Source organism: Poromitra crassiceps (assembly GCF_964638095.1).
Source record: "Poromitra crassiceps genome assembly, chromosome: 22".
Classification (NCBI taxonomy): Eukaryota; Metazoa; Chordata; class Actinopteri; order Beryciformes; family Melamphaidae; genus Poromitra; species Poromitra crassiceps.
The window spans coordinates 16,517,603-16,528,544 of NC_139647.1; the positions used below are offsets into that span (position 1 = coordinate 16,517,603).

Sequence of the window (10,942 nt, forward strand, 5' to 3'; positions counted from 1 at the left end):
GGTCAAACCTAGTTTGACTCACATTATGAGTCAGACTAGGATGATGAGTCACAGGAAGTGTAAATACAATTGGTTGTACTTCTGATTGTATTTACACTTCCTGTCCCTCGAGCCAGACGGTCTCTTCTGCATAAGGTGAATAGAATAACTACTGTTAGGTTTCGCCCTTTAGTCTAGTGCTAACCTCACTCACTCACTCACTCACTCACTTAGACACAACAATGCCTAAACATGACAGATAACGTAGGTATCTCTCCTACAGTGGTTTTAGTTTGGCCTAGTTTAACCTAGATGTAGCCCATGTGTGAATCGCTGTGCAGTGGGCAACTTATTGGGCAGCTTTTTCATGTGCTGTGTGGTTTCGTTGCTTGTGTATAATATACTGTATAAATGCTGTGTGTGTGTGTGTGTGTGTGTGTGTGTGTGTGTGTGTGTGTGTGTGTGTGTGTGTGTGAGAGAGAGAGAGACTGAGAGAGTGTGAGTGAACGACCTTGGGCTTGCCTCTCGTGCCTGTGGTGTGTTTGCCTGCAGCTGTGCAGCATGGCACATCATAAATCACCACTGTCTCTAATCTCTGATCACCATGAGGCCTTCCTCTCTCTCTCTCTCTCTCTCTCTCTCTTTTTCTCTCACTTCTCTCTCTGACTCTCTATGTCTCTCTCTCTGTGTCTCTCTGTCTGTCTGTCTCTCTCTCTCTCTCTCTGCCTCTATCTCCGTCTGTCTCTCTCTGTGTCTCTCTCTCTCTGTCTGTCTGTCTGTCTGTCTGTCTGTCTGTCTCTCTCTCTCTCTCTGCCTCTATCTCCGTCTGTCTCTCTCTCCCTCTCTCTGTGTCTCTCTGTCTGTCTCTCTCTCTCTCTCTCTCTGCCTCTATCTCCGTCTGTCTCTCTCTCTCTCTCTGTGTCTCTCTCTGTCTGTCTGTGTGTCTCTCTCTCTCTCTGCCTCTATCTCTGTCTGTCTCTCTCTCCCTCTCTCTGTGTCTGTCTGTCTGTCTCTCTCTGTGTCTCTCTCTCTTTCTCTCTCTCAATGGGCTGCATCATTTCAGATCTTACTCTGCTGACATGGACTTGTGTTGCTCTGCTGCTGCATGCCATCATGCTACTACTCTGCCACCCCACCTGGCTCAGTAGAGCAAGTGCATAAAGACAGTAGCCTGTCTAAAAACAGCAGAGATAAGCCTCAACAATTGCAAACCATGCAGCTGCTGTCTTTATGCACCTTATTTCGTACTCATATAAATCCTTAAGATTACTTTTGATTATATGCTTGCATCTGCCTGAAGTAAAAAAAAAAATGCCAAATTGGATTTCTTTGTGTTGTACAAGATGAATTGATCACAGTAGAGTTCAAATGGTTAATTAAAAACAACCAGCCTGCCTATTTCCACCTCCTTTGAGCCCAGCGCATCTGTATCTCAGGAGGCTTCTGTGTTAGGAGGAGAGAACTCACTCAGTCACCAACTGAGGTTTGATAAAACCGCTCCACTAACATGGTGCTGCACCTCAAACAACTCACAATATTAAAAGTAACATTTGAGGAGGTGTATGGCAGGAGGTCCATGAATCTATTTGGCTCCATGAGGCTGGACCATGTCTTCATCTAAAGTACCTTTCTCCATTCCATCCATCCAGCTATGAACGACCTGCTGCAGAGCATGGCGGTGGCGGGCGGTCCGGGGGCTCAGTGGGCGGGCAGCACCGAGCACCTGGACGGAGCCGAGGCCCACGCGGCCGGCATGGCGGGCGCCGGCGGGCGCGGCGGCCAGCGCATGAAGGAGCTCGCCTTTTCCACCAACGCCATCGACTGCGCCGCCCTCACCCTGCCCACTGCCGGCCATAGCAGGGCCAAGCACCGGCTTCGGGTCAAAGGTCAGGGGCGGGGGTTTTGTTTGTGTGTAAATAGGGCCAGACGGGTATCCCAAGATACTGACATTACCCGCTTGTATTTACCTTTGTTGCCTTTACTAGACTTATTTCAGTATTGGCATGGGCCCACAAAAATGTTTGGTAAATTTATTTAAATTTGATTGACATTCGATGTGCTTGATTAAACTTCAAACTAGAGTCAAATCAGCAGGCAGTTGCCTTTACTTTTCCTCGTGACATCATCACTCTCTTCTGTGGTGACATCACTCTCTTCTGTGGTGACATCACTCTCTTCTGTGGTGACATCACTCTGTTGTGTGTCCCTACAGATAACGCCTCGTGTGAGGATGTGGCCGGCTCCTCAGAAGACCCCAGAATACAAGGTAAGACACATGTGACATGAGTCATGTGACATGAGTCATGTGACATGAGCTCAACAACATGGAGTCCACATGTCTCAAGTGACAAGGGAAGCCATGGGTGATGGCAGCAGGCTGCCAAGGAGAGCTGGGAATCAGAAGGCAGTGCAAACGGCCACCAAAATAGTTTTTCTTCACATTTCTGTGCTAATATAATCCACACCTTCTCAACAGCATCAGAATTAGCCATTGTGGTCCAGTGGGCTCAGGTGCACACAGAAACGTGCACACTATGTTGAATGTGTGTTACGTGTGTGTGTGTGTGTGTGTGTGTGTGTGTGTGTGTGTGTGTGTGTGTGTGTGTGTGTGTGTGTGTGTGTGTGTGTGTGTGTGTGTGTGTGTGTGTGTGTGTGTGTCAGGCCTGCGGGGGTACTGCAGTGCTCTGCCTCTGTGTGCCTCCCCTGACCAGCTGAGCACCCCTCCCCTGTGCCGAGTGCCCTGTAGCGTCTGTAGTAAGTGACTCCTTGGCACTCAATCCCACTCTGGGCCACAGGGGGTTGGTTTCCTCGATATATTAAGATCTCCAATGGGGATAAAGGTTACTTTTAAAATCTGATGCAGAATTGAGAATTTATTGAAAATAGTAGTGTCAAATGTGTCTGGAAAACCAGCATGAAATGTTGGTAACCATGTTGTCACTGGTTACCAGCAACACACATTTTCCCTGATGCAAATACAAGGTCACTAACAAGGTCACTTGTCACCAGCAAACCACATCCAGTATTTCCCTTCCTCTCCTCTCCTCTCCTCTCCCTCCCTCCTCTCCTCTCCTCTCCTCTCCTCTCCTCTCCTCTCCTCTCCTCTCCTCTCCTCTCCTCTCCCTTCCTCTCCTCTCCTCTCCCCTCCTCTCCTCTCCTCTCCTCTCTCCTCCTCTCTCCTCTTCCTCTCCTCTCCTCTCCCTTCCTCTCCTCTCCTCTCCTCCTCTCCTCTCCCCTCCTCTCCTCTCACCACACCTTAACTTCTTTTGTCTGCCATCCTCGATAATAGTCTTCATTGTTTAAGGCTGCCTGCTGTTGCCCTTTAAGCCTCCCAGTTGCCTCTCTTCTTGAAGGTGGATTGGTCTGTAAGCTTCCTGCCCGCTATGTCAGTCAGATCTGTGTGTCTTTGTGACTGGACATGTTGGGTCTGTGTCCTGGCACTCTGCCTCCCCTCCTGCCCCTCTGCCTGGCATGTACCATCTGCTGGCCCAGCGGGCTTTGTTCTGTCAAACTGTTAGCTTGCATCAGTCTGCAGATTTGGCGACATGTTAGTGCATGGATGTGTGTGTGTATACAGTAAGTGTATATCCTAATACTGTGTTCCCTATATTCCCTCGCCCAGCCTCCAGACCCTCCAGTCTCCATAGCAACAGAACCACCAGTAGTAATAGTAACAATAACTCCCACCTCACCTCTCCTCTGGAGGGCAAAGGTACGCTCTCCCTTCCTATAATCTCCTCTCCTCTCCTCTCCTCTCCTCTCCTCTCCTCTCCTCTCCTCTCCTCTCCTCTCCTCTCCTCTCCTCTCCCCTCCTCTCATCCCCTCTCCTCTCCCCTCCTCTCCTCTCCCCTCTCCTCTCCCCTCTCCTCTCCCCTCTCCTCTCCTCTCCTCTCCTCTCCTCTCCTCTCCCCTCTCCTCTCCTCTCCTCTCCCCTCCTCTCCTCCCCTCTCCTCTCCTCTCCTCTCCTCTCCTCTCCTCCTCTCTCCTCTCCTCTCCTCCTCTCTCCTCTCCTCCCCTCTCCTCTCCTCTCCCCTCTCCTCTCCTTTCCTCCCCTCTCCTCTCCTCTCCTCTCCTCCTCTCTCCTCTCCTCTCCTCCCCTCTCCTCTCCCCTCTCCTCTCCTCTCTCCTCTCCTCCTCTCTCCTCTCCTCTCCTCCCCTCTCCTCTCCTCTCCCCTCTCCTCTCCTCTCTCCTCTCCTCTCTCCTCCTCTCTCCTCTCCTCTCCTCTCCTCTCCTCTCCCCTCTCCTCTCCTTTCCTCCCCTCTCCTCTCCTCTCCTTTCCTCCCCTCTCCTCTCCTCTCCTCCCCTCCCCTCTCCTCACTCCCCCTGGCTTCTCTTGCTCCCTTTCTCCTCTGTACCTTCAATGTGTTCTCCTTTGACAATAGAGCACTCCAAGAATTAGCTTACTCGTCTCTGTAGTGAAAATGTGACTATAGAGAGCCACAGGGATGACGTATTTTTGTAGTCGGAACGCGGAAGTCCTGGACTCCCTGGTTCTTCACTGTTTCTGCCTATGGGATTTTTCAAATAAGGTCTCTGGGCAACGCAAGCTTAATCAAACGCGAACCAGTGTTCAGCGGGATAATCTTCACACATGAGGACCACTTTCATGTGTTTTGAAGCGTAAATGCGAGCCCTATAAGTAAAAAGCTCGTGCTAAGCTAATCCAGAACTACACACAGTGTCGCATAGGCTTCCCCGTCACGTCACCACTCAACCTGGAGTGTTGTTGATGTGTGCGCTGCTGTGCACTGATTACCCCGGGCTGAACCAGGTGAGGGAAAGAGAATTTCCGTGTTCGTCCTTTGAAGTGTTATTGACGTATAATATCCCCGTCGACTCAACAGTGTAGTCTCATTTAGCCGTTTGCTAGCTAGCCGCCCTTTTAACGGCACCTAAAAGCGTATGTGTGAAGATTATCCTGCTGAACACTGGTTCGCATTTGAATAAGCTTGCGTTAACCACAGACCTTATTTGAAGCATCGCGCCTAAAACCCATTCAAAAATCCCATAGGCGAAAACAGTGAAGAACCAGGAGTGTTAGCATCGATGTTTTCCGGACTCATTCCTGCGGCTCTCTATAGACCCTTCTCACGGGGGCCATTTTGTGTCGAGAAGCCAGGGTAAACACAGGTGCAAGCAAAACACTAATGAGGGTTTCCAACTTCCATGATTGGAATTTGGAAACCCTCATTAGTGTTTTGCTTGCACCTGTGTTTACCCTGGCTTCTCGACACAAAATGGCCCCCGTGAGAAGGGTCTATTGTAGGGGAAGATAAGTGTTGTCAATTCTGTTGCAATTACTCCCAGTTGCCAGTGGAGGTAAAGGTGATAATGTTTCTTTAAACATCTCCTCTTCCCGCTCAGGCACGCTGAACGGCAGCCTCAGCAGGCCCCACAGTGAGAGCAGTGGTGAGTTCAGCCTCAGTCTGGACCAGGAGGTGTGGTCGAGCAGCGGCAGCAGCCCCGTGCAGCAGCCCGCCTCCTCGTCTCGCTCCTCCCACCAGAGCCCGCTGCTGCCGCGCCGCTCGCTCGACCCGGCCGGCGCCGCCGCAGGCAGCCAATCACAGGGCCAGAGCAGGAGGGCGGGCTCCCCGAGCAGCCAATCACAGGGCCAGAGCAGGAGGGCGGGCTCCCCGAGCAACGAGGTGCTCTCCCTCCAACAGTTCCTGGACGAGGGCATCGACCCCGCGGAGGTGAGGCCCCAAAGCACATGTTTCTAAGTGATGGAAACCTTCAGATAAATCCAACTTTTATGGGAATTAAAATGATGACTACTGGGCCCAGTTGCACAAAGCACCTTAGGTTAAGATTTCCCTTAGGGTCAGAGCTAAGGTGTCCATAAAATAGAATCGGCTGCAAAAAACACCCTTAAATCTTCTCCATAAGGTTAAACATTTGAAGGAAAACATAAGCACAAGATTTAACGGTGTTTTGTGCAGCCGATTCTATTTTATGGACACTTTAACTCTGACCCAAAAGGGAAATCTTAACCTAAGGTGCTTTGTGCAACTGGGCCCAGGCTTTTCTGAAACGATACAATTGGTTTTGAAGTGCTTTCACCAGCCTGAGGGTTATGAAACTTGCTCAGCACATAAAGAACTTCATTCATTTCCAGTACAAAATAAAAGTCATTTAAAAGCAACAACCCAATATCTCCCCACGGGAGACCGTTTCATTTCATCCGTTGTTTTTGATTGTACTGTTTTATTACAGTTGTTGCTCTTTGTTCTCTCATCTGTAGTCCGGCAGTCAGGAGAACCTCACTGTCGACTCTCCCCGCCTCTCCACGTCCTCTGAGCATGCGCAGAAGGAGCGGCCTCCCTCAAAGGGGCGGGGCATCTTGCGCTCAGCCAGCGGGAGAGCCGCTCCGCTCGGCTCGGAGGCGCGGCCCCCGAGATCGTCGTCCGGCCAGCCCGGGCGCCCGACCCTGCGCAAGGCGGAGAGCACGCGCGTGCGCGGCTCGGTGCCGCTGCGTCCCAGCCTGTCCTCGCAGGGCAAAGCTACGTCCGTCTCCGACCGCCTGGACTCCGCCTCCTCCACCCTGCCGCGGGCCAGCAGTGTCATCTCCACCGCCGAGGGAAGCACACGCCGCACCAGCATCCACGACCTGCTGTCCAAGGACCACCGGCAGCCCGTGTCCGTGGACGCGGCCTCCGCTTCCGTTGCCGCCACCAAGCCCGGGGCGCGCTCCCGGCCCGCCCCCAGTGAGTACCACCACCACCCCACCAGCAGCACCGCCTCGGCCCCCCTGCCCAAGTCAGTCAGCTTACCCTGCCATAGCCTGGAGGAGCCAGACCTCTCCACCCTCGAGTCCTTCCTCGGCCCCTCCTTCACCGTAGAATCCGTGTTCATGGACTCCATCTTTAGTGAGTCGGCGGGCAAAAACCTCCCCTTCCTGTCTCTTAACCCCACCCTAGTCAGCAACATCAGCGGGCCCCCCGTTGTGAATAAAACGAACCCTCCACCTAACCCCAACCATACTCCCGCCCATTCCCAGAGCCCTCATAGCCAATCAAACGGCCAAATGAGCTCTGACCCAGCCAATCAGAAAGAAGAGTGTGACGAGGGCGTTGATCCCAATCATGTGATCGATTCGGACCAATCACCTCCACTTAGCCCAGAGGACAACCAATCCCTGTGGTATGAGTATGGGTGTGTGTGAATGGCAAGGGAGAGTCTGGCGTGCTGAGCTATTAACCAGAGACTTGGTGTAAGAGGGGAGAATGAAATGATGGGTAAACGACTGGACTCCTCCCCCTCTGCATGTATTTATCAGAGCACTATCTATCTCTCTATTTGTTCCCTTCTTTTCCGTTTGCCACGGTGCCGATTGGTGAACCACCATCTTTTTTTTTTTGGTCCCTCCCCCGCCTGCTGTGCTGTCTTCTCTGTGGTGGGACTTTACTTTCATCAATGTTCTGCCTCCATCATGTTGTTATCTCCTCATCAAATCCCCCGTTTTGCTGGCTAACACTGTACAAGACTATTATCTGCAGTATTGGGTTTATGCATATGGCAGTTGAGGCTTAGTCTTTAATATCTGCTTATAGCTTCAATCTGAAATGAGCAGTAAGTGGAAATATTGTTAGAGAGCTTTGAGAATTGAATTTCACGTGCCAGTGAAACGCGCTGTCATTGCAGTCAGTGATGCTGTCATTCGGATCCTTAAAAAGCAACTGATGATGACAACAACAGGATATCTTAATGTCAGATATAGCTGCTGTCTGTAGAGTCGAGGAAGGAGTGGGTTTTGACAGAGAAAGGAGGATTGTGGGCCAAGTCTCATCTCTGTGGAAGTGGCTGAAACAGCCAATAAGAGCTCTATTTAGGGAGCCTGTCTAGGCGTCTTAGGACTGACTGAACACTATCTTTAAAGGGATCACTTGACATTGTCATATTTAGTCTGTTATTTTTCTGACAGCCTTGTTGTCACATTTTGGGGAAAAAGTTTCTTCTTGTTCAGGTTCTCATCAAAATAGCTCGTTGACGTTTCTTAGCATTTTTCCCTGATACAAATGCAACCTAATGACGTAGCTTCTGTGGAGAACATAGCCAGTGATTTCAGTTAGGAACCTTAACAAGCTGCATTCTGGGTAACCACAGAGCTTTTCCCCACATGTGGCAATTATTGCCAGATTTGAAGAAAAATGTCAAGTACAAAACAAAACCATTCATGCTGCCAAAAAATGTTTGAGCCATTTATCAATGTGTCAGATAATAGATTCACCTCCCGCTTCCTCCTTGTTTTGGTGTTTTGACAATTGGGTTATTTGGGTCTTTTTGTGTTGCACCTAATTCTGCTGTATTATCAGTTACGTTACTTTATCCACTAAATTGCATGGCTTTATTGATCCGAACCGCTCATTTTGATTTGCTGTGATCAAAATGAATTGTCATCTTGTTGTTTTTTCTATTGACGGTGTTCTCTGTGTTTGTTTTGATGCATTTGACACCTTTTTTCTGTATCATTTTCTTTTCTGTACCTTGGACTAATGATGATGTTCTGGGGAGGTGTGGATCTGGTGGATCTTACTGAATGAATGGGCTGTTGGCAAAATGAAACGGCTTCATTCCCAAAATCATCTGAGGGACAGTTCTAGGTGGAGATGTGGATGTGGACAGAAGGAAGGAATAGGAAATGGTTTACTTACACGCCTCCTGGGTAGAGTTGGCGAAATAGTGAGTCAGTCAATATAGCAGGTTGAGAAGTTTATACAATGCTCAGATTATTTTGTGAATGAAGCAATGGATTTCTTTGGGGATTTGTAAACAATATGCCTACTTGAGAATGGATTGATTACTTTATGTATTTTAAACTGACAAAATCTTGTACAGATTGTTCTAAGCATTATTAAGTTATATTCAAAGTCGAGCTCTAGTCTAGGCGAGACTCTTATTTATTTCTGCTTTTTGTTTTCTACAGTCGCTGTTTTGAAACTGCTTCATTGTATTTATCTTAACCCTTAACCTAGCAGCATTGAAACCCTGAACCTTCTTTGCTAATACCTCCAGATGGCGCTGTAACGTAAGCATTGCCTTTGTCCTACAGATGTGGAGGGCAGAAAGTCTAAAAGCAGGAGCGGGGAGCCGCAGCAAAGCTCCTAAACCCCGCCCCCTCACCCCGCCCCTGTCTGTCTGCTACCATGCTGCGAGCGCGTGGTGAGTGAGCGCTGCTGGCGGAGAGGGAGAGAGCGGGGGAGGAGGGGGGAGGGGGGGGTGTCTCGTCTCCATGGGAACCTCAAAGATGGTGTGTGACAGATGTCGTCCATCTTGGCCTGCGCTTGCATCCCCCTGCCTCTCTAAGCTGTTACCCCTCTCTCCTCCAGTCCGATGCCCCGCTGTCCCCGCAGTGCCCAACGTTCGTCCACGGAGCTTGACTGGACCCCTGGTGGTCTGCACTCTGCATGGCATATGGGCATTTTTTTTAAACCACATTTCTGTCTAAATGCCTGTTTATGTGCCCCGACCTGCCCCCGGCTGTGACGCAGTGAACAGCGCTTCCTTCCCTGCACAGCAGTCCGTGTGTTGTCCGTAATGCTGCCGGTTCCTTAAGTGTTTGTCTCCACCGGGAACACAAACAGCCCAAAGTTTGTCCCTGTTGCTGTTTCAGGTTGCTTACTGTTGCCGCAGTACTGCATGGCTTCAGTGTCGCGTTGAAATTCCCCCCCCCCCCCCTCGTTTCTCCTCCCAGCAATGCATGTAGAGTCCGGCTGGCTGTGTCCCTCTGTGTCCTCCTGTCTCTCTGTCTGTCTTTACCAATAATGCCATTTCTGACTCTTAACCTTTTTTATTATTCTTCTCTCTTCACTTCTTTCTTCACTTCTTTCTTTCTTTCTTTCTTTCGTTCTTTCTTTCTCCTTCAACTTTCTAATATTCTCCCCCCCCCCCCTCTTCTCTTAATCTTTCCACTCTTCTCTGCCTGGCCGGGACTCAGAGAGAACAGTGGCCATGGAGCTGTTTGCCTGAAGCCTAGTAGAGTTAATCTGCTGCGAACGTCTACAGTGAGAAACGATTGTATATCTCAGTTCCTTTTTCTTGTTTTAATTTTTGTTTTTTTTAACCCAGGACACTTGAGTAGAGAAAAGTGACTTCCTTCTCTGTTTTGTTTTTCTTCCTTGAATCAAGGAAACAACAGAAAAATACACTCTAAAAAGAACGTGGCGGTGAGACTTTTCTTTTTTCTATAAGGGACTGCTGTGGCAGATTGCACTGTCATGCATCCTTTGGTGTGACGGACTGTTAGACGTGCACCAGTCTCTCGACAGAGTAAGACTACAGTGCCGACGTTCACACGTAGCCAAAAAGGGCGATCTTAAACCAGACCCGAGGACTCCATTTTGGATCCTCTTGAGTGACTTCAATATCAGCTGGAGCTTTTGCCCTCTGCCATTTTGACGATGATGTCTTCTTTTTGTAAATGGGGCAGCAGCATGCACAAGCAACGACCACATCTGCATCGCGGAAAACAAGCCCACTTTGAAGACATCCAGGTCGGCGTGGACCAATATAACCATTTCAAAGCATGTCAACACAGAAGAACTACAGTAACAAAGTCAACCTACCAACAGACTGACTAATCACAATCTGCATGGAGCAATCAATCAGCCAATCACCCCACTTCCCTTTGTCCAATCAAAAAGGAGGATCATGTTTTGTGAGATTTTTCTTCTTCTTGAGTTTGTTCGATAGGATGCCAAAATGACTTGGACGGGAAGCCATGCCAGCTGTGTGATTGGCATCCATTGACTGACTGCCAATCATGTGTGGAGGTTGTGTGATGTGAGAGAAGAGGAGACTGATGATTATGGGAGTGTTCCAGCTCACCTACAGTATATTACAGTTGGCTGCCAGGAGTTATACAGAAAACCCAACATAAGCCTATTGTTATTGTGAACTTGCAGAGTAGCAGTGCTGGTAGAACTTCACAGACTCGTTTCAGTGGATCATCTCATTATTTATCAT

At 49.5% G+C, this 10,942-nt stretch overlaps 1 protein-coding gene across 1 annotated transcript in view; it reads left to right on the forward strand.

Annotated features, from left to right (window-relative positions):
- ccdc88ab (coiled-coil domain containing 88Ab) overlaps nt 1-7,142 on the forward strand; it is a gene marked incomplete at both ends in the record, with an annotated part of 94,219 nt that extends 87,077 nt beyond the window's left edge. The window contains 5 exons of the mRNA XM_083658022.1: nt 1,629-1,865; nt 2,192-2,245; nt 3,602-3,691; nt 5,345-5,673; nt 6,222-7,142. Coding sequence (XP_083514148.1) covers nt 1,629-1,865; nt 2,192-2,245; nt 3,602-3,691; nt 5,345-5,673; nt 6,222-7,142 — 1,631 coding nt within the window. The remainder of the gene's footprint in view (nt 1-1,628; nt 1,866-2,191; nt 2,246-3,601; nt 3,692-5,344; nt 5,674-6,221) is intronic.
- Between the last annotated feature and the right edge of the window lie 3,800 nt (nt 7,143-10,942).